Source organism: Bacillus rossius, chromosome 1 (assembly GCF_032445375.1).
Source record: "Bacillus rossius redtenbacheri isolate Brsri chromosome 1, Brsri_v3, whole genome shotgun sequence".
Taxonomy (NCBI): domain Eukaryota; kingdom Metazoa; phylum Arthropoda; class Insecta; order Phasmatodea; family Bacillidae; genus Bacillus; species Bacillus rossius.
The window spans coordinates 121,192,735-121,217,813 of NC_086330.1; the positions used below are offsets into that span (position 1 = coordinate 121,192,735).

At 37.2% G+C, this 25,079-nt stretch overlaps 1 protein-coding gene across 6 annotated transcripts in view; it reads right to left on the bottom strand.

The window, feature by feature from the left end:
- LOC134543716 (band 3 anion transport protein) overlaps positions 1 to 25,079 on the bottom strand; it is a 337,233-nt gene that overhangs the window by 123,538 nt on the left and 188,616 nt on the right. The window contains exon 2 of one of the 6 annotated variants that reach the window (XM_063388402.1): positions 6,874 to 7,083. The exons of 4 other annotated variants lie outside the window; for them this stretch is intronic. In XM_063388402.1, the coding sequence (XP_063244472.1) occupies positions 6,874 to 6,927 (54 nt within the window). In that variant the 5' untranslated portion in view covers positions 6,928 to 7,083. Of the gene's footprint in view, positions 1 to 6,873; positions 7,120 to 25,079 lie in introns of all 6 variants that reach the window. One more of the 6 variants, XM_063388403.1, reaches the window with a different exon arrangement.

Genomic DNA, 25,079 nt, shown 5'->3' on the forward strand with positions numbered 1-25,079 from the left:
GCGGCCTTGCGAATTCCGCGGGCCACCGCGCGGAGTGGCGATAATGGAAGTCACCCTTCTCAACTGTTCGTGAATCGGGTTGGCCCGGGAAGACGCAACTCGTCGGTTCGAGAAGGGCGCCCCTCAGGTCCATAGCAGCGACGCCGGCCTCCGGGGCAGTTCCACGAGGAGTGCGGCGAGAGTTCTGACACGGATGCCGCGTGAGTTCCGCGACAGTTCCGGTGTTCCGAGAGCGAAGGGAAGTGCGACATCGGCGAAGAGTGTGAGAGAAACCCCCCCCCCCCCCCCCCCTTTCCAGGGAGGAGTGGTGCGACGCGGAGTTTGACTGGATCGTGAGAGTGCGGCGACTGAGTGGCGCGAGACTGTATGTGTGTGTGTGTGTATGTGTGTGTGTGGACAGGGGCGAGATAAGGGGCGAACCACTGTTGAGCCTAGCTCCAGTGAGGAGTGCGAACTGCAGAACTTGACAAACATTGAGTGACTTTAGGATAAACATTTTTAAGTGCCAGTGATTTGAGATAGGTCATTTTTAAGTACAATTATTTATTATTAATGAAAATATTAGTAATTAATAAAACTAATTAACTGGGATATCCCTGACGAAGCCAGTTCTCCCCACCGTATAAATAGTAACAAACGTTCAAACAGATGTTATATTTTTCATGTATGGGAGTTATAGTGAATTTTCTGTTTTTCAAAAATCCTTTCCCATTTCTACCCATTTGGTCGGATATTTCCTACAACGAACTCGACCGAGATTTTCCACTACAAGATTTTTATGTATCAGTTCGGAAGTGATTTGTGAAAAATTACAGCAGTTATCGTTTCCATAAAAATGTTATATATGTATTTATATAAACTTTTGAGTTAACGATGTTTTTGGTGTCTATGGACCATGAAACGAAAAACTATATAAAATTTTCTGAAGTCGCACCATGATAACGGCTACAATATGTAGTATTTACTTGAAATATAACTAAAACCGATGGATAGCACTATTAATGCACTGACATTTACTCACAAACATTTCTAAGCAGAATTTTTTCATTAGAGGTCTACAAGGTAGTAGTGAAAGTACTGTTTCTATTTAAAATAGAACACAATTTGTAACGAATTAATTTTAATGTAAACATAAATATCTTAAATTAAAATGTACCTTAAGAGGCATAGTACGCGATTACACTGAAAACATAAAATAGAATATTCAGGAACAAGATTAAGTTAAAAAACAGGCATTCGTATTAAGTTTTTCTATTGTATTCTAAAATTCCTCAACCCCCAATGAAGGCTGACTCCCACCCAAATTTCCTATATGGTGTTGAGGCAAGCATTCGACACAAATTACTTCGCTGTCAACCACGGGTAATGCTAAGATCAATAAAATGTGGATGAGAAACTGTTACAATGAGGGCAGATACGAGCTACCGACAAAAAATTACATGGAATCGAATCAAAAATAGACTTAAACTGGGTAGTAATATTTACGTATCCTTCATTGGAAATGACTGAGTTAATTAAATTATCGACAAAGGATCGTGGTCAAGAGATTTATAGCCACAAAGCACATCACTGACCTCGCTCTAAATAGGAATGAAAAACCAGGCGGAACCCCAGCCACCAGTGCATCAAGTCACGATACAAAATGCCATCTGACAATGCGCCCACCGCGACCCAACACAGGCGGTTATTGTCGAGCGAACTAATTACTGTGATCAGAGATCTCGGCGATAGCTCATGTCGCTAGGGTCGGCGTTTCCATTACTGATGACTCAATTTATGAGCGCATTTACGTGGTTTGTGGTACCGTGCCACGTACATTTCTACCTTTACCTTTACCTTTGATTTTTAGGCCGGTTTGCACAGTCTGAAAAATTGGAAAAATTGGAGCAAGATTTTTCTAGGTCACGACGGTGTAGGCGGGCCATAATGTAACAATAACCTCTGCAGCAGAAAAGCAAAGAAATATTGAAATTTGCTTGTGAGAATTGTTGTGCTGCACCTTTCTTTTTTTCTTTTTCACCAAACAAAAAAAAATAACGCTTCATTACTGTAAATCACACTATTTAAACACATTAGAAATTAAATCATTGCGTGAATGACTTTTTTTTGTCAGAAAGTGCAAACGAGACTTACAAGTCGACAGTTAACAGTGCTCTCTTTACTTTTGCCGTGCGAATGTTACTTTGTAATTTCTCGCTCTTTCGAGAAGTTTAATTGAGCGAAGGCATAATTTACCTCTCTCTTTTAAAAACCTCCGATACATTACAAGCGATAGCCCTTAATTTTCCTCAAAAATAACCTTCCTAGAGGTACTATTCTGTTAACAATTTTAAACTAGGTACTTTAAAAGGTACGTAAAATGTTCATATCAGAAAAAAATTAATAAAACAGTGTCACCGATAAGGTTAATGAACCATAAACCTTGCACATGTTGACATATCCTGAGGTCTGAAGGTATTAACAGCTATCATGGTTTTACTTACAAATAATTCCGCATCTCACTTAATACACCAAAAGATAAAACAAGAAAACAAGACCACGTGAAATCAAATGTCTTAACCTCACTATTAGAATACACGATAAGAGATGGCGCTCGCTCCCCGCCAGTCCTACGCAACTTGGATTATGTTGAGTTTCCGCTGCACTGGAAAGCTTGTATACGGCATATGAAACATTTGACCCATACAACTCCTGAGACGAGAGCCCCCCCCCCCCCTTCCCCCCGAATAAAATAAAATCCAATTGTCTTTTCGATTCCCTGGCGAAGCAGAAAACTATCTCCCGGTCTCCTGAAATTTGTTTTTAGTTGGTGCCGATGTTTGTATGTAGGCAGTCTTCCATTAAACCTACCAGCACAAAAGTAAAAATATAAAAATCATGTCCATTGCTACACCAGATTATTAAATTTTTTATTTGGGAGTTAATTCTCGCCGAAGACGAAGTCTCATTAGAGATGGAATACAAGTCAATACAAGTCGGACAATGGCCTGTAGTTAGCGACCATCCGGCATTCTGCCTGGAGGATTCCAACCCGGGTGCCCTCGATGTGAGTCCCAAGTTAAGCGCTGCGCCATCTCGCTCGCTTGTTTTCTGTTGCGGACAGCGTACAGCAGTGACGGGCCCAGAGGCTAGCCAGCAATCACCAACTCTACAACTGGAGATTATTCACACTTAACCTGCTTTTATTTTACTAATGCAACTGTTGTATTTCAGTGTTTCGCCGGAACTGCGTTTTAGCTGTATGTATCTACTAACATAAACCACTTTATAAAAAAAAAAGTTTTTATACGGCAACGAAATTATTTCGAATGACTTTGTAACTGGAACATCTTATAGGTTGTGTATCTAAATAAAGTTTGAGTTTGAGTTGTGTTTTATATGTTGTGGAATTTATGAATCCAAATAACTGATGTTTCGGAAATATTGATAATAGTTCTGGTATTAAAGCTAACAACAGCAAGCATCGAGTTGTCTCGGCTTGTGGGCTTTGGGCGAATCAAAAATGAAGAGTTCAGAAATGATTCGATAAACAATGCAGTTGCCATCATCAGGGTAACAAGTCTCCTAAGAGTCTTGGTAGTCCTCTTACCTACTCTTACTTTTACTCTTACTTCTACTCTTACTTTACTCTTACCTTTAAATACTTTCGCCTGAGGGGTGGACGTTTTACTATCTGGCCAAACAGCGCAGCCAACCACATTGGCCACATTGGCCACATTGGCCACATTGACCAGCAGCTGCAACCTATCATAGAAATCCATCCTTTATTGGCCTAACCACACGAAAGAAGCCTCTTATTAGCACAGCTGCAGCCAATCAAGAAACGCCCACCTCTCTGGGGAAATTATTTAAAGGCAATAAATCAGAGACAAGTCAGGAAAGAGGGACTCTTTTGGGGAAAGTCGAGGATTTTAATTTAAAACCTGCAAAATTAATTAAAATCCACCATTGATAATAATTTCAGGAATGTATTGCCACAGTCTGCCATAACCCAGAATGTTGAATGTTGAAACATTTTTGAAGATGGTATTTTTTACATATAAACACTATAAAATGGCGTATGATATGTTCTGATTGAAATAAAGTGGAGAGAGAGAGAGAGAGAGAGCTAGACCAGCTTTGGGGGGGGGGGGGGGAAGAATGGTGGCTAGATTTTCTTTATTTATTTCCAAAATCCCAAAATAGGTCAATTATTTAAAAATAATTGTCAGGAAAATTTCATTACAGTTTTGTGTGAACAGCCTGTTTGGGTAACTCTTATTTCTGACATGGCTAAAACCCACAAGGCAATGGTCAAGTCAGACAATGGCCGCGAACGCTGAACAGCACCATTGCTTAAACAGAAAGCAGATACCTCGTATACGAAAATTTTCTATACCAATACCCCACATCATTTAAAAAATAATTACTTCCTAAAAAAACCCTGAAGTATGCTTATCAACGTTTTGATACTTGGCGGTAACGTTCTATATTTGGCAGCGCAGGGGCAGGGAAACCAGAAGAGTTGACAGCGTGGCGTGACTAGTGTTTTCCAGGAGCTCACGCCGCGTTAGCACCGCCGAGGTCGTGACTTGCCTACACGGGCAGCACCTGTGTCGCCCGTCACGATGTGCCTTACGCCCACCCGCAGTCTACCTGCGCCGTGGGTCACTCACTACCAAGGTCGACTGTCGAGCAACAAAAAACATGCTGTTTAACCACAATGAGTTCAATTGTAAATTTTGAAAACAAAAAAAACAGTTTTTGCTGACAACGTAACATTTCTTTCATCGGGTGAATACCATGCGAATGATGTTCATACAAGGGGCCGAACACTAACATCTCGTTAGGGACCACATGCGCAATAGTCCGAAACAGCATGCATGCGGTGTGAGGTAATGCACGACCGAGTTATACCGGGTTAATGTTTCGAGAGCAAACGATAACTTGAATCCCTACATTCATACACTTAGTGAACTAGAGACGCAACGCCACAGACTACAAACAAAGCCGAACATCAAGATGCAACAATTAAATTCTGCAATACACTTCCAAGAATACTGATTGGCTTCGGCATTGACGGCGCCATACCTGGGTCATAGACATAGAATCATCGGATGTTTTCCTGTAGAGTTACGTTATGTGCAGTTATTTATAAAAACCGGTAAAAGATCTTGTCCCACAATTCTACCAGATATGCTCCACAGAATACGGCAACAGCTGAACAATCGTTTGGACGTACTTCCGAGATGATTAGGTGGCCCACGGAGAGGTCTACAAACGCAAAAACAAACCCTTCAGAGTTTTACTTCAACCTGCATTTCATTAATGCATTCATAATATTTCAATTTATTTGTGTTTAAAACTAAAGCTAGACAGATTTTAATTAAATTTACTGTTGTAGTTACTTAAAATATCATTGATTAAAATAGTTTACAATTAATAGCACTTTTTTGAACAATAAATTTAAGTTTCTGGATAATCATTTTTCAAAATTGTGAATTTAGGCCAAAGTTTTCTTTCAATGCCAACAATTTACCTGTGGACAGTGAAACAGAAATTTATGTAAGCTGACAGTAAATCCAGCAACACTTTTAAAAACATAAGTAACGAGTAGAAAATGAAAAACTTTTTTCAGTAGAAAGAAAAATGAATAAATGAAATGAAATTACTCCAAAAAGAAATTGTTTCGGGAAAAAATAGGCTTACTAGTAAAAAAAAACTTCTTGTCGCAGTTAAAAAAATTTAATACTAACAACTTATTTTAGATACAAGTATTCAAACTTAGGTGTTTTTTTTCATGTCCAGATATTTCCTGGCTACTTTAAAATTTCTGAACTAGTCTATATTTACCAGACTTGGATTTTTGAAATATTATCCAAAGCTTGCTTCGAACTTTAATCTTCGGGATTCCAAGCATTTAGATTTCGACAGAGTTTAAATGTAAATGGCTACATGGTTACTTTCCGACGACGACTAAAATGTACATATTTCGAGTTTCTGGTGAACGCTCCGTATTGAAGGTAGAGTATAGTTCCGATAATCTAGTATGTTGGAGATTGCAAGTGCCAGATCACCGTAAATGCCTGATTATCTGGCTGTACGCCAAGTTGAAGAGCACATGCACCTGTAAGATAATATTAGGCTGCAAATATTGTTTAGAAGTAACACAAGAAGAAATATTTCAATACAAATACAGGCCAAAACTTCCACTCAGAACGCTCCCGACTAATTCCAGGACTCGCACAGCGCTTCTACCACTTACATGGGCATTGTAATTTATCCGACCTTTGTTAAAAAAATTTAAGGTGTTAAGTCTTAAGTTACCTTGACTGGCTTGAGGGCTCCACCTACCTGGGCATAGCCTACATACGGTGTGCAGAACTTTAGAGAAAAAAAAACACTATTTAAAAACTGCCCACGATATCCGAATGCTGAGGGGGCGGATGAGTAGTTCCGTTTCCATATTTCTTTTTTAAACAGTATTTATATAAGAGTGGAAACGGCTAAAATACGTGTTTTCAGAGTAATATTTAAGCACGAATCATCCGCAGGGGCGCAACAACTAAATTTCCAAGCGGGGGGCAATATACCTTTTTATAAATAATCATCGATCCATCCTATTGAAGCGGGTCCGGGGGTCCTCCCCTGGGAAAAATTGTATTTCAAGGTGGAAAATGGTGCTTTTTAAGCAGTTTTATTATCTAAAAATTGATTACACAGCACTTTCTTTTCCCCGTTTGCCCCCACTTCAAGGTTTCAGAGGGGGAGGGGGGGAAAATACCCTTCCCCCCCCCCCCTGTTGTTGCGCCATCCGGTACAGATTTTTAAAAGTACTCTAAGGACTTGTAATACAACTGTAATGTCGTGGTTGCCGCCGCAGGTGTGCCGTACCTCCCGGGCGCGGAGCGGCTGGTAGCGGTGGTGGTGCGACGACACGGGCTTCATGGCGCGACTGCGGGGTCCATCTCCCGGCTGAGATAACCCGCGCGCCCATCCCCCGGCGGCGACCACCGCGGCCCACGCGGCCCGCGGGCAACAGCGGCCCAAGTCAGGGGTGCGCCGCGCGGTCTCTCCCCAGTCTTCTCGCCGTGCATGCGACTACTGCATCAGTCACATCTCCTTTAAGGGGATTCGCTACTGAAAATAATAAAAAATTTGTAAATTTTCAATTTTTTGAAATAATTTTTTTTAACTTTTATGGAATGTAATTAACAAGGTAATTATGTTTAAAAAATATATCCTAACATTGTAAGAGTCAAATTTATTACTTTTTTACAACACTACATAATCCCAAAGTACGAATTTCACAAGTAAATTGCATTTATTCAAAAATGTTCACAAGATAGACCTAAATTCTTATGAAACATGCTAATTTCATGTTTATGAACTAACAACTGTCTACTTATATAGTTATCAGAGCAATAAGATTCATGGAAAAGAAGAAGTAAATAATCAGCTGACTTGTTTACTCTATGATTCTATTTTATATAGTTGTGCTCTCTGATGTTGAATAAAACAGTGAGTTTGTAAAGTTAGATGTTATAATTATGGGCAGACAATCGAAAAAAAGGCAAAACATCAAACAAAGGAATTCAAGTAATATAAATAAGCGATATAAAAAGGATGTCAGCGAGGTGAGTTCCAACCAAAACATTGATGAAGTACAAAGTGAGGTTAGGTTACCTATACCTTCAAACAATCAAGATTTTTCTCGAAGAAGTGAACCTAGTCTAAGTGTATCAAGTGAGGGTACTGTACCAGACCCTGTAACCGGGTTTGCTTTGTACAATAACTATGGTGAACAGGTGGAAATCGACGAGTCAGCAGCTAGTTACTTGTTGGTTGATAAGAATCTTCTTGTTGGTTTTATCTCTTTGTTTCCTTGCCCAGAGTGTTTCAATAAGAACTTGAAGGTTAGTACTTCATCTACTACATCTTCTAAAGGGTTTGCATCTATTTTGAAAATAGAATGTTTTACATGTTCCTATGAGACAAGTTTCGTAACATCGAAACGGTCAAACCTATCTCAATCTGATTCATCTCGACCTCCCTATGATGTCAATCGTCAAATGGTACAGGCTTTCTCATCAATTGGCAAGGGTCATAGAGCATTAGAAACATTTGGAATGTACCTAAACATGAAAACACTGCAAAGTAAAGCCTACAGTTGGCACATTGGAAAACTGAACACAATTTACATTGAAGCTGCCAAGAAAAATTTAGAAGCTGCTCGAATTGAAGTTCGTAAAGCATATTGTCAACTTGATGGCAGGTCAATGGATGATGAAGGTCCCTTCAATATAAGCGTAATGTATGACGGAAGTTGGCAAAAGAGATGATTCACGTCAAAAAATGGGATTGGCTGTTGCGTGGAAGTTCTAACAGGACTTGTTATTGATTATGAGGTTCTTTCGAAATACTGTAGGGTATGTGAGAAGATGAAAATCCAGATGGGAAAAGACTCTGCAGAATTTCAGAACTGGTTTGACAGTCATAAAATAACAGATTGTCAACAAAATTATGAAGGGTCCTCTCCAATGATGGAGGTTATTGCAGCGGAACGGCTTTGGAAAAGGTCAGAGGAACATTGTTTTCGGTACACTACCTTGGTATCAGATGGGGATTCGAAAACATTTGCTCACTTGAGTTCTATAAAGCCTTACGGGGACTTAGCAATAGAAAAAGTTGAATGCTTGAATCATGTGGCTAAAAGGTTAGGAACAGGCCTCAGAAAAATAGTCTCCGAGAACACAGGGAAAGGTGATCCACTTGGAGGGAGAAAACATGGAAGTTTGAAGGCTACAACTATAGACAAACTTACAGGATACTATAGAAATGCTATCCAGAACAATCTAGGAGATACTAAAAAGATGAAAGGTGCAATTTTTGCTACATTACATCACTGTAACTCAACAGACCAAAATCCCCAACATCAGAAATGTCCCGAAGGAAAGAATTCTTGGTGTTTCTTCAACAGAGCATTAGCAAAAATGGAAAAACCTAGACCACATAACCAAATGATTAGAACACCTATTAGTGACAAAGTATTTGATAAAATACTTCCCCTGTATGAAAGGTTATCTTCAGATGACTTACTAAGAAAGTGTGTAACAGGAAAAACACAAAATGCAAATGAATCACTCCACGGTGTTGTATGGTCGAAATGCTCAAAAACCACTTTTGCTTCAAAGAAGAAATTGGAAATTGGAGTCAGTGAGGGCATTTGTCAATATAACACTGGATGCATGAAGTCTGTGTCTGTTTTTCAAAAGGAAGGTGGCATTAGTCCAGGACCACAGACAGAAAAAATTGCAAGAAGCTTTGATCGGAAACGACTCTGCCTTGCTAGGGTCCGAAAACACAAAAAATATTCAGAATACAAAAAGAAATTTAGACAAGCACAACTTCAAGAAGAAGAAAGAAAAATACAACAGGAGGGCCTAACTTATGGTGCTGGTGAATTTTGAAGCCGTTGCAAAACTTATTTCTTTCCAAACAAACTTTCTATCAATTTTCATTTTTCGGAGTAAGTTATGTCATTTTTTTATAAAAATATACAAAAAAAATAATGTGCAAGAAACTCTTATAAGAATTTTATTATGTAAAATAAATCAGGCTCATAAACTAACAAAAGCAGAGTTATAAAAACAAAAGTTTGTTGGCCTATTGAACTGAATTTGTGCAAAATGTTAGGTACTATAACTTTCAACAGGTGATTCCTGCAAATCATATATTTTGTGTTTTTAAAATTTTGAATTGATATAACTCAAAAAGTAATTGTTGCACGGGGATTAAAATTTTACAGTGCATTCTTCAGTATTTGAACTAAGTATTTAGGTAGATTTATGAATGTAACTTTTGTATAAATTGAGATTTAATTTTTTTTGTTAATGTAAATATTTATTATAATAAAAACAAATCGTTATATTTGTATTATATCCACGTTTTTAAAAGTAAAATTATGAATCTATCTAATAATTAAGAGGACATCATCAGCTGCAAAATTACACTTGGTTCATGAAAATCTAATAAATAGTTCCAGAGTTATATAACATTTTGTACATTACATATATATTACATAAAATTTACAAAAAAAGCCTTCACCGTACACATTTTAATTTTTTTCTTATTTTGTGTATATGTTTTTTATACACTTAAAAGGGAAAAAAATATATCTGAATGCCTCACAAGATAAATAAAAAAGTTAACATTTTCAGTAGCGAATCCCCTTAAGTGACATTCGTCAGGAGATCAAAAGACAGTTTCCAATTCACTGTGATATGGCTGCTGCATATTTGAGCGCTAAAGATGCCATACAGATTTTCATTTTTCCACAAGGAACGTGATTTAGCGTCGCTAGAGTGCATTCGTACAACGAAGTGAGTTGGTAAAAAAAAAGTGGTGATGTGGCCTTTTTCAATAGACTGATTCAACTATGAAATTTGAGGGGTAAACATAGATGGCGAAAAAATGAAGATAAAGGTGTAAGACAAGGCCCTTGAGTGCTTTCAAGAATCTGTACCCAGCGTTTCATGTTTAACACGCGTTTTAGCCCTCTCTCTCCTAAATATAAAGTTAGTTAAAAAAATAAAAATGAAAATAGAACTACTCATCCTCCCACAGCGCATTCTTGAATACTTTTCGTAAACAGACACCACTCGGGTATCTCGAGCAGATCGTGAGCACTTTCTTCTAAGCTGCGCGCACCGCACGCGTGCCTCTAGGCGGCCCTCCCCATCTCCCTTGACGACCGCTTGCACAGTCGCGAGTAGACGCCAAAGAAATATTTACTCCATTCGATTACCCGCTGAGTACTGACTCGGTTTTTCCTTACATAACTGTACATGCCTAGGTTACTACGCCATAACTACAGGTTGTCCCAAAAAATTTACTCACATTCAGAATAACAAAAAAATAGTGTTTTATTAACGAGTATAGGGTTTACATGCAATAAACGTAAGTAAACAAATCCACATGGAAAAAACTCTCTATTAACAATGCAAATGCTAATTTATTGGCATTACATCATAATATCATAATAGAATGATTGCTTGGAATCCATGAAGCACAAAATGTTTTGAATAATACATTTTTGAAGTGAAACATCTTTGGGCACGACGGGAGTAAATTTTCAAGGCCGAATTTTAATGCAACGTTTACGTGAAACAAAAGTATGGACAATAAATAAGATGCGGGCGGTGCAAAGAACTTGTCAGGCCTAGCTCCTTTGAGCGGGCTCCACGTGGCGTTTTATAAGCGTGATTGAAGCGAGATGTAGCTGTGATTATTTTTTTCAATCACCTTCAGTTAAGTTTTTACATGAAAGTAAAAGTTAAAACCAATGCTCAACTATTTCAATTGTTTAGTCAGTAATTTAAAGCACTCACGTGCAAGTATAAACAAGGAATATTTCTTCATTTTATTTGTAAAAAAAAAAATACCTCGAATTGTTTTTAGAATATGTGTGATACCCTCTAAATAAAAAGTACTTAGGCTATTAAATAAACAGTAAAATATTGTTTGTTTTGCTTCAAAGTCAGCCATCTGACCTTAGTAATCATCACCATAAACTACCCTACTGCTGCAGCCTGAACGCGTTGTTAATGTACATATGCCCATTTGACCCTCATCACAAACTAAAAAACGGACAGATAAAACTGTCGACTAGTATCAATAGGGCTTACAGAGTTTTTCGTCCATTAATCCTTTGCGGATCACGTCCTAAACTATCTGCCACGAGGGATCAGAAGACCTTACTCACTATACTCGGTTTTTTCCGTTCGTTGACATGAGTAACCACAATGATCAACTACTTGTAAAAAGCTCTGCCTAACACGTGCTCACCCTTTCACACTCCAGGCCGTTCACACGCAGTGGCGGTCCTGTGGGAGAGGCGATCGCCCCTACCTCACCCCCCCCCCCCCCCCAATAACACTCGAATATATTTTTATCAGGTAAGCTATTTACGAAATATGCGTAAAACATATATGTTGAACAGTCTTTACTCTACGTTGGTCTATTTAAAAGGGAGGGGAAACAATAAAAAAATCTTTTCTTATACATATAAATGTTGTGTGGAGTTTATTCGTCGTTTTCTTGTGGGATTGTAAGCAAGTAGAAAAATAATGTTTTAAATAAGTACTCAAATACTATTTATTATATAAATACTGTTCAATTTTAAAGACAAATATAAATATATAATGATGCGCTTTTCTTGGAATATAAATAATTAAAATTACTGAGTCCTAAGTCTTTTAACATGTTTTATTTGTATATGATTGAAAAATCTTTTATTTGTGAATCATTATTGATTGTTATATATTGGGACAAAAATTAAACTAAACTATTTTCAGTAATTTCCTTTGTAGACATTTTTTTCTTCTCTGTATTGTATATAGTTTTGTCTACTTTTTAATAGGTAAAAAAGTTAAAATAGCCTTTTATGGGCTTATTAGCGTATACACCCGAAAATAAGTCGACCCTGAATATAAGATGATTCCCAATTATGCAAGACGTTAAATAAAAAAAGGGGAGTGGGTTTGTCTGTAAAGTCAGTTTACGGACGATAATTTTACGTGATGACACCATTAGAAAACATTGATGAAAAATTTCATACTTTTTAATTTTCAAATATTATTTACAGTTTTTGCAAATTTAATTTTAAAAAATTATTTAAATAAATCACGAACAATTAGTTATAGAAATAAATTTAAATCAAATCAATGTCAATAAATTGTTAATTTGAAAGGACGAAATTTGACAAATAAATCAAATTTCTTAAATTGCTGCTTTTAAAAAGCCTGCATTGACCTGTTTGATATTATAGAAGATTTTCTCGCACGGTGGTTGGCCGGTTTAACTTGTCATTTTAGACACATTTATATGACATGTGTGAGGTTAAACATTAATTTTTAATCTTACATTAATAGCTACTCACGATCATTTGACTTTTTATACGATCGTTTATATGAGATGATAATTTTTTAGTCAAAAATGTAACATAACCTATTATTACTGCACTCGCCGACCGATGCTACTTTTTTTTAATAATCAAAGAACAACAATATGAGATTATATCGCTAATCAAATTCTTAAAATGCAATAATTAATTACCTTTTTTGCCGCAATTATTGTTGTAATAAACAATGGAAACCACATTCACTTTTCACTTCACTTTATGAACAGTTGACAAAACAGTTCACGTGTAGGTTGTGTGCTGCCGCTGTCTCTATTCTACTCGGACGCATCGGCCGATGGAGTGGAAGGGAGATAGACGCGTCACAAGCCGAACGCTTAGGCCGATCGTGCCTCTCTTTCGCGTGTTCCGCGTCTCGCTTGCACGCTCGGCTCAGGCGGAACGTGACAATGAGTCATGATTTTTCGTGCGTGCAGCCGATGATCATCGATTTATAATACGTTATCACGTCAAAAATTATTAACTAGCTTTTTTTTTTCTTCCTTTGCTTGCTTAGTAGGAAGTCGCAGCACAGAATCACGAAAAACTAATATTATTTACATTTTCTTGCCTAATTCTGTGACAATAAAAAAAGATAAACGTTATTTAATGTAATTAGTAGTGCTTCCATTCAATATTAAAAAACAACAATAAATCTAAACTCTGTAATTTCAAACAATTTTTTCTAAGATTATTATTTGTTTTAATAGTTATCTCTCGGTTATAAGGGCCCCTACACACGGGCGACTTTGTCGCACTGTTGCAGCGACATAAAAGTCACTCTTGATGGAACCAATGCTTTATATTGATCCATGCACACGAGCGACGATTTTTTTATCGTCGCGACTAAAAAGACGCAACTGGTACCATTTCTGTCGCGAGTCGCCGCGTCTAAACAGTCGCTGAGCGATCGCCAAGGACAATGAAACACTCGGACGACTTGACTGTAGCAGCAACTTCAGCGAACCAACATGCCAGAGCAGTGTGTTCATGCTATCGACACGGCATTCAACACTCAATGTAGAATCGGAACTGATAAAATTCAAAGGTATAAAAACGACACACACTCTATAGTTCCTCATTAAAAAATTAAAGCGAGAGAAACTTGAAATCGAAGTTGTGGGCAGATGTATGTGAAGAGTGTTATCACAAACTGGGATGACCTGGGTGTAGAAGCTAAGAAAAAGAAAAGCAGAAAATTTCATTTATCAAAATATTTTAAAAAGTCGATGACTTACAAGCGGATGCACCCATTGTTGTCTTCATTTGTTTTTAGGTATACTTCGTAGAAATACTACATATACAGCCGTTACTATGGTGCGAATTCCCGAAAAAAGTTTATATAGTTATTCGTTTCATGGTCCATAGATCCCAAAATCATCGTAAAGTACAAATCACTTCCAAACTGATACATAAAATATAATCATGGAAAATCTCGGTCGAGTTCGTTAATCGGCAATACTCGAACACAAGAGTAGAAATGGGGAAGGTTTAAAAAAAAATCCTTATATCTCCCATAATATGATGAATATCACATCTGTTTGAACGTATTATACCTCGTAGGAGTTAAAACAAAAACTTTTGTCTAAATACATTTTTGATACGTTCAACCATAACTGCAAGAGGTGGAAAAATCAAGGGTTGGAGGGTAGGCACACTATAGAATCTTTTGGGACTATTTGTACATAGCATAATTTTTATCCAAAACATTTGTCTAAAACAATTTTTGATAAAACGAACTGCAGAAACAGATTTAAAAAAGAAACAAGGGTATACATAGTAAAAAAATCATAAATTCTGTACCATGTACACTATTAAATCAATTCTAATATACTGTAAAACAATAAATTATTTTCTACAACTTTCGCCTGAAATAAATTTTATACGACCCATCATTCCTGCAGAGGATGGAATAAACAGGGACAAAAAAATCCGTAACTCCGTTAGTAGGCACACCATCAAATCCGTTCAAATAGTTTGCAAACCTTACTAATAGTACTCAAAATGTTTTTCTAAAACAATTTATGATACAACCAACCACTACAACCTCTAAAAATGGGTTAAAATACGAAAATAAATTCATAAGTCCATTAGTAAGCACACCATCGAATCCGTTCTTATTGTTTGTAAATCTTATAATTTTTATCTACATAAAACTTTTGTCTGAAACATTTTTTGGTAATACTAGTATAATGGGCAGTAGTATATAATAGCCGGTCCTGAAACTGGCTTCTGGCTGTGGTGCTTGGTGCCGAGCCACATCTCTGATGTCACGTCTATCTGTGACGTCACGGCGGCCATCTTGGATGAGTGTAACGGGACACAGCGTAACGGGACACAACGTAACGTGACATAACGTAACGGGACAAGTAGATCACGGCAGCCATCTTGGATCCGCCATTTTGGATGACGTCATTTTGTTTTCTAGAAAATTCCGGCATTGTGTTGTCCGCCATATTGGATGATGACGTTACCGTTGCAATTTCCGTTACGGCCGCCATCTTTAACTTTTTTATTTATTATCCGATTTTAATAAAAAAAATTTAAAAAATTATAAAAAAATTTAAATAATATAAATTTCATAAAATATTTATAAAAAACATACTTTTTAGACACGGAGTTCGGAGTCCTCGGTTCTAACCCGACGAGGTCAAAAAAAATTAAAAATGGCTACCGATCCTTCCCTCACAGTGAACGCAGGCAGACTGACCCCCACCACTTATGTCAAAGTATACATATCTTCACTTAGTATGACGTCATGTCCTCCATCTTGAAATTTGGACGCCATCTTGAAAATCTTTATTTATTATCCGATTTTAATGAAAAAAATTCCAAAATTCATCAAAAAATTATTGTATTTGAATTCTGTTTGATTATATCGATGTACGTCCTTGGTTCGATTCCCGGCGAGAGTAAACGGTCGATCCTTCCTCCATGAAAGCTACCTAGACTGATCTACCACCACCAGTACCAAGGTATATATCATCAACTGGTATGGCATCATGTCCGCCATCTTGTCTTCATCCGCTGGAGACCACCATCTTGTTTTCGTCTGCTAGAGTGTGCCGATAACATGTAGTATAATTATCTGGTCACCATACCTTTGTCCTCAACTGTTGACATTGAACTTTGACCTTGACCTTGAACTTTGACCTTGATCTTGAACTTTGACCTTGAACTTTGACCTTGACCTTGAAATTTGACCTTGACCTTGAAATTTGACCGTGACATTGAAATTTGACTTTGTCCTTGAAATTTGACTTTGTCCTTGTCGACCATCATGGATCCGACATTTTATGTTCAGTACATGCTACCAGGAGCTACCACCTGCCAGAGTACTACATCTTGTGTGTGTACTTGTATTATGGAGTACATTTCCATCTGGATAATTTTATTCTAACCCACTACAGTGCAGTAATCATTTATTACCGAGGTGCCCCCGCCATCTTGAAATTCGACCACCATCTTGAAATCATGTAATAATGTAGCTAGAAAAGCGGGAAAAAATCCAAAATTCATTAAATAAATCACTCATTAACTTACATATTGATTCGGTTCGCTCCAGTCCTTGGTTCGATCCCTGAATGATGCAAAACATTTAATTTTATATAAAAAATAATAATTTCAATAAACCATGTTCAAAATTCTTAAAGAGTCTTTAAATCCTCTACTGCCATCATCCTATCAGACATCAAGACCACCATATTGGAAATTCATAATTGTAATGCTAGAGATTCGTGAAAAAGTTCAAAATTCATTAAATAAATTTGTAATCTATATACTGATTGATTAAAACGACTAAGGTCCTTGGTTCGATCCCTGGCCGATACAAATCATCTTTAATTTTAAAAAAGTACCAGAAAAGTGTAAGGTTCGAGAAATAAAACACCTCAAAGTCTTTTACAAACATAATATTTATTACACAATTTCTATCCTACTACAGAATCACTTGCGAAAGCCAGCAATCTTATAAACATTTAGCCCTGCATAGACTTGCATCGACTACTTCTTAGCTCCAAATGGCTCCAAATGCTCCAAACGGCCTTCAAAAGGCTCCAAATGCTCCAATAACCACCAAATGCTTAACACAGCTCCAAATGGCTCCAAATGCTCCAAACGGCCTCCAAATGCTTGACAGCTCCAAATGGCTCCAAATGCTCCAAACAGCTCCAAATGCTCCTAATGTCTCCAAATTGCTCCAAATGCTCCAAATGTCTCCAAATGCTCCAAACGGCTCCAAATGTCTCCAAAAGGCTCCAAATGCTTCAAAAGGCTCCAATTGCTCCAAATGCTCCAAACGGCTCCAAATGCTCCAAATGCTCCAAACGGCTCCAAATGTCTCCAAATGCTCCAAATTGCTCCAAACGGCTCCAAATGCTCCAAATGTCTCCAAAAGGCTCCAAATGCTTCAAAAGGCTCCAATTGCTCCAAACGGCCTCCAAATGCTTGACAGCTCCAAATGCTCCAAATGGCTCCAAATGGCTCCAACAGCTCCAAAAGGCTCCAAATGCTTCAAAAGGCTCCAATTGTTCCAAGAGCTCCATCTTCAATTGATTCCAACTGATTCCAATTACTTTTCTTATCGAACTTGGCATGGTTACTAACATGTCTTTATTAGTATACATTTTGACTGGCAGTGGTAACGTATTTTGCACCTTTAAGTTATAAGTTTTATTTAGAAATCAGATTTCGATAAATGGTAGATACCATTTGGAAAGAAAATATATTAATTTATCTTCAAGTTTATACACATACATTTAATTTAAGCCATTATTGTATGTAGCCAGCTTCCCTCAGTTCTTTGAGTATGAAGGATATTTCTTTAATGTTCGAATAGTTTCCTGCACAAAGCGATCCATGTAGTAGTCGTAGCCTGTCAACCAATATGTTAGGATCTTCCCATGAGGTATAATCAAACTCTTCTGCTGCGTTCATCATCCTTGCATGTTTATAATAAATATTATTATCTCTGGTGTCTTTCGTTTTAACACCAACCTCAAGGTCACTTTCGTCATCGTGCCAGTGATTATCACAAGCTTGATCAGGATAATTTATTTTATTACGACGTTTCCATCGTTTTGGTCTCAAACCACCATCACAGTCTTCGCTCTTGCATGCTTTTGGTGCTTCAGCACAGTACTCAATCATGTCAGCCTTAGTTGTGTCAGCACAGTCTTCAATCATGTCAGCACCACAAACTTGATCAGGATAATTTATTTTATTACGTCGTTTCCATCGTTTTGGTCTCAGACCGCCATCACAGTCTTCGATCTTGCCTGCTTTAGGTGCTTCAGTACAGTTCTCAATCATGTCAGCCTTAGATGTGTCAGCACAGTCTTCGTTCACGCCAGCTTCTGATGTGTCACCACAGTCTTCAATCATGTCAGCACCACAAACTTGATCAGGATAATTTATTTTATTACGTCGTTTCCATCGTTTTGGTCTCAGACCGCCATCACAGTCTTCGATCTTGCCTGCTTTAGGTGCTTCAGTACAGTACTCAATCATGTCAGCCTCAGATGTGTCACCACAATCTTCAATCATGCACGCTTCAGATGATTCATCAAAGTCTTCGACCTTGTAAGCTTCAGATGGTTCTCCATCTTTCTCATTTTCATGGAGACGACTAGATATTGGAGTAAATATATTTTCATTTCTAATGTGGTTACAACTTCCTTCGTTTGTTTTAAATTTTAAATTATTATCTTGATCTAGATCAGTAATTTTAGCATTAGCTTTTTCGCCTTCGTTCCTCTTCCGCGATGTTGTAGCCCAGTCTTCGTTATCTTTATTCATCTTAATTGTACAGGTCTTGTAATGTCTATCCAAGTAATATCTTCTACCAAAGGATTTCTGACACTGACTGCAATGAAATGGTTTTTGACAAGGACCCAAATTACACTCGCTTCTCTCATGTCGTTTAGCATTCTTTCTCAAGGTAAACACCTTGCTACAGTATCTACAGTGATGACGTTTCGATACAGCGTCAGATCCTAAATCGGAATTCATATTAGTTACCGAGACTAATGCCAGATGCAAACTAAGAGTTTTAAATTAGATATATTACTTAAATAGAATTTTTTAATTATTTCATCAGCGAGAATTAATTTATCTCATTCAAAGGTACTTTTTGCAAGTAGTTCTGCTTTTCAACAACAGATGTCGCCACATGTTACTTGCAGGTAAATAATATTTAGTTCTTTTATGCGGGATGCGGGATGCTCACTAACGATCGAAATAGAACGATGGCTTCGATAGACTCCAAGGAGAAGGAAGTTCGTCCATCCTGTTAGTGCTTCTTAGATTTCTCAGAAATTATTTTACTGAGTAATGATAATTTTTTTTTAATTTCCGCCTGATAAAAATATTACAAGTAATGATTGAGTAGCAGAAGTTCACTAATTATATGCAACCTTGAATAAAAAATGTCATGCTTCATTAAGTAAAAAAATCCTTCATGCAGAGATAAATTCCTCATCAGTAACCAGAAGCACTCGGAGAAAACCATCAGATGTCTAGTCAGGATTAAACAGAAGCACCCAGTGAAAACCATCAAAATATTGTCAAGAATAATCAGGAGCACACGGAGAAATCCATCAAAATATTGTCAAGAATAATCAGGAGCACACGGAGAAATCCACCAGAATACTGTCAAGAATAAACGGGAGCACACGGAGAAAACCGTCATAATATTGACAAGAATAATCGGAAGCACATGGAGAAAACCGCCACAAGTTTTCTTTGATATCATAAAATTTCAGGAAAAAATAATAATAAAAAATAAAAATAAATTAATAAAAAATTCAAAAAAATAAAATAAAAAATACATAAACAGATTCTGCTAGCTTGTGAACTTCTCATTGTTGAGCAAAGATATAGTTCTAGTACAAGCCAGAATTTTATGTATTTTTTATTTTATTTTTTTGAATTTTTTATTAATTTATTTTTATTTTTTATTATTATTTTTTCCTGAAATTTTATGATATCAAAGAAAACTTGTGGCGGTTTTCTCCGTGTGCTTCCGATTATTCTTGTCAATATTATGACGGTTTTCTCCGTGTGCTCCCGTTTATTCTTGACAGTATTCTGGTGGATTTCTCCGTGTGCTCCTGATTATTCTTGACAATATTTTGATGGATTTCTCCGTGTGCTCCTGATTATTCTTGACAATATTTTGATGGTTTTCACTGGGTGCTTCTGATTAATCCTGACTAGACATCTGATGGTTTTCTCCGAGTGCTTCTGGTTACTGATGAGGAATTTATCTCTGCATGAAGGATTTTTTTACTTAATGAAGCATGACATTTTTTATTCAAGGTTGCATATAATTAGTGAACTTCTGCTACTCAATCATTACTTGTAATATTTTTATCAGGCGGAAATTAAAAAAAAAATTATCATTACTCAGTAAAATAATTTCTGAGAAATCTAAGAAGCACTAACAGGATGGACGAACTTCCTTCTCCTTGGAGTCTATCGAAGCCATCGTTCTATTTCGATCGTTAGTGAGCATCCCGCATCCCGCATAAAAGAACTAAATATTATTTACCTGCAAGTAACATGTGGCGACATCTGTTGTTGAAAAGCAGAACTACTTGCAAAAAGTACCTTTGAATGAGATAAATTAATTCTCGCTGATGAAATAATTAAAAAATTCTATTTAAGTAATATATCTAATTTAAAACTCTTAGTTTGCATCTGGCATTAGTCTCGGTAACTAATATGAATTCCGATTTAGGATCTGACGCTGTATCGAAACGTCATCACTGTAGATACTGTAGCAAGGTGTTTACCTTGAGAAAGAATGCTAAACGACATGAGAGAAGCGAGTGTAATTTGGGTCCTTGTCAAAAACCATTTCATTGCAGTCAGTGTCAGAAATCCTTTGGTAGAAGATATTACTTGGATAGACATTACAAGACCTGTACAATTAAGATGAATAAAGATAACGAAGACTGGGCTACAACATCGCGGAAGAGGAACGAAGGCGAAAAAGCTAATGCTAAAATTACTGATCTAGATCAAGATAATAATTTAAAATTTAAAACAAACGAAGGAAGTTGTAACCACATTAGAAATGAAAATATATTTACTCCAATATCTAGTCGTCTCCATGAAAATGAGAAAGATGGAGAACCATCTGAAGCTTACAAGGTCGAAGACTTTGATGAATCATCTGAAGCGTGCATGATTGAAGATTGTGGTGACACATCTGAGGCTGACATGATTGAGTACTGTACTGAAGCACCTAAAGCAGGCAAGATCGAAGACTGTGATGGCGGTCTGAGACCAAAACGATGGAAACGACGTAATAAAATAAATTATCCTGATCAAGTTTGTGGTGCTGACATGATTGAAGACTGTGGTGACACATCAGAAGCTGGCGTGAACGAAGACTGTGCTGACACATCTAAGGCTGACATGATTGAGAACTGTACTGAAGCACCTAAAGCAGGCAAGATCGAAGACTGTGATGGCGGTCTGAGACCAAAACGATGGAAACGACGTAATAAAATAAATTATCCTGATCAAGTTTGTGGTGCTGACATGATTGAAGACTGTGGTGACACATCAGAAGCTGGCGTGAACGAAGACTGTGCTGACACAACTAAGGCTGACATGATTGAGTACTGTGCTGAAGCACCAAAAGCATGCAAGAGCGAAGACTGTGATGGTGGTTTGAGACCAAAACGATGGAAACGTCGTAATAAAATAAATTATCCTGATCAAGCTTGTGATAATCACTGGCACGATGACGAAAGTGACCTTGAGGTTGGTGTTAAAACGAAAGACACCAGAGATAATAATATTTATTATAAACATGCAAGGATGATGAACGCAGCAGAAGAGTTTGATTATACCTCATGGGAAGATCCTAACATATTGGTTGACAGGCTACGACTACTACATGGATCGCTTTGTGCAGGAAACTATTCGAACATTAAAGAAATATCCTTCATACTCAAAGAACTGAGGGAAGCTGGCTACATACAATAATGGCTTAAATTAAATGTATGTGTATAAACTTGAAGATAAATTAATATATTTTCTTTCCAAATGGTATCTACCATTTATCGAAATCTGATTTCTAAATAAAACTTATAACTTAAAGGTGCAAAATACGTTACCACTGCCAGTCAAAATGTATACTAATAAAGACATGTTAGTAACCATGCCAAGTTCGATAAGAAAAGTAATTGGAATCAGTTGGAATCAATTGAAGATGGAGCTCTTGGAACAATTGGAGCCTTTTGAAGCATTTGGAGCCTTTTGGAGCTGTTGGAGCCATTTGGAGCATTTGGAGCCATTTGGAGCATTTGGAGCTGTCAAGCATTTGGAGACCGTTTGGAGCAATTGGAGCCTTTTGAAGCATTTGGAGCCTTTTGGAGACATTTGGAGCATTTGGAGCCGTTTGGAGCAATTTGGAGCATTTGGAGACATTTGGAGCATTTGGAGCATTTGGAGCCGTTTGGAGCATTTGGAGCCATTTGGAGCCATTTGGAGCAATTGGAGCCTTTTGAAGCATTTGGAGCCTTTTGGAGACATTTGGAGCATTTGGAGCCGTTTGGAGCATTTGGAGCATTTGGAGACATTTGGAGCATTTGGAGCAATTTGGAGACATTAGGAGCATTTGGAGCTGTTTGGAGCATTTGGAGCCATTTGGAGCTGTCAAGCATTTGGAGGCCGTTTGGAGCTGTGTTAAGCATTTGGTGGTTATTGGAGCATTTGGAGCCTTTTGAAGGCCGTTTGGAGCATTTGGAGCCATTTGGAGCTAAGAAGTAGTCGATGCAAGTCTATGCAGGGCTAAATGTTTATAAGATTGCTGGCTTTCGCAAGTGATTCTGTAGTAGGATAGAAATTGTGTAATAAATATTATGTTTGTAAAAGACTTTGAGGTGTTTTATTTCTCGAACCTTACACTTTTCTGGTACTTTTTTAAAATTAAAGATGATTTGTATCGGCCAGGGATCGAACCAAGGACCTTAGTCGTTTTAATCAATCAGTATATAGATTACAAATTTATTTAATGAATTTTGAACTTTTTCACGAATCTCTAGCATTACAATTATGAATTTCCAATATGGTGGTCTCGATGTCTGATAGGATGATGGCAGTAGAGGATTTAAAGACTCTTTAAGAATTTTGAACATGGTTTATTGAAATTATTATTTTTTATATAAAATTAAATGTTTTGCATCATTCAGGGATCGAACCAAGGACTGGAGCGAATCGAATCAATATGTAAGTTAATGAGTGATTTATTTAATGAATTTTGGATTTTTTCCCGCTTTTCTAGCTACATTATTACATGATTTCAAGATGGTGGTCGAATTTCAAGATGGCGGGGGCACCTCGGTAATAAATGATTACTGCACTGTAGTGGGTTAGAATAAAATTATCCAGATGGAAATGTACTCCATAATACAAGTACACACACAAGATGGAGTACTCTGGCAGGTGGTAGCTCCTGGTAGCATGTACTGAACATAAAATGTCGGATCCATGATGGTCGACAAGGACAAAGTCAAATTTCAAGGACAAAGTCAAATTTCAATGTCACGGTCAAAGTTCAAGGTCAAGGTCAAAGTTCAATGTCAACAGTTGAGGACAAAGGTATGGTGACCAGATAATTATACTACATGTTATCGGCACACTCTAGCAGACGAAAACAAGATGGTGGTCTCCAGCGGATGAAGACAAGATGGCGGACATGATGCCATACCAGTTGATGATATATACCTTGGTACTGGTGGTGGTAGATCAGTCTAGGTAGCTTTCATGGAGGAAGGATCGACCGTTTACTCTCGCCGGGAATCGAACCAAGGACGTACATCGATATAATCAAACAGAATTCAAATACAATAATTTTTTGATGAATTTTGGAATTTTTTTCATTAAAATCGGATAATAAATAAAGATTTTCAAGATGGCGTCCAAATTTCAAGATGGAGGACATGACATCATACTAAGTGAAGATATGTATACTTTGACATAAGTGGTGGGGGTCAGTCTGCCTGCGTTCACTGTGAGGGAAGGATCGGTAGCCATTTTTAATTTTTTTTGACCTCGTCGGGTTAGAACCGAGGACTCCGAACTCCGTGTCTAAAAAGTATGTTTTTTATAAATATTTTATGAAATTTATATTATTTAAATTTTTTTATAAATTTTTAAATTTTTTTTTATTAAAATCGGATAATAAATAAAAAAGTTAAAGATGGCGGCCGTAACGGAAATTGCAACGGTGACGTCATCATCCAATATGGCGGACAACACAATGCCGGAATTTTCTAGAAAACAAAATGACGTCATCCAAAATGGCGGATCCAAGATGGCTGCCGTGATCTACTTGTCCCGTTACGTTATGTCACGTTACGCTGTGTCCCGTTGCGCTGTGTCCCGTTACACTCATCCAAGATGGCCGCCGTGACGTCACAGATAGACGTGACATCAGAGATGTGGCTCGGCACCAAGCACCACAGCCAGAAGCCAGTTTCAGGACCGGCTATTATATACTACTATGGGCGAAAGTAAAAAAATAATATTTTTTTAATAGATGTACTAACAAATCCGTTATAATGTGTTGTATGAATCCTAAACTTTATGTATAACTTTGGCTGAAACAAATAATTATTACCATAAAAACCAGAGTTAAATTTTTAAATAATTCAAAAACTTCTTTAGTATCAAATTAGTTAGAATTTATTTTAAATCTTTTAATATTATCTTAAACCTTGGTCCAAAGCAAATTTTTATAAGACCACGTTAAAAGTGCAGGGGATGAAAAATAGTATAATAAGGTCATAAAAATTGGCATAAAATTAAATGAGTTTTAGCTCTCAAACGCTAGATGCTTTGAATTAAAATCATTCATACTATTTTCACTGCATGGAAAATGAGAAAATATTTAATCGTCCATTTGCTAATATTGGAGAACATAAATATGTTGTATTAATTAAGTTCTTTAACGATTCCAAAATTTTATAGATAAAAAATATTTCTAGAAGAAATAGGTACTTTGTAATCTATCCACGCCTGTAGGCTGTGCCAAAAGGGCTATATATATTTTTTTCTTTTAGCTCGTGAGTTCCAAATCCATCTTAAATTGCGACACAAATGACGCTCGTGTGCAAGGTGCCGCGAC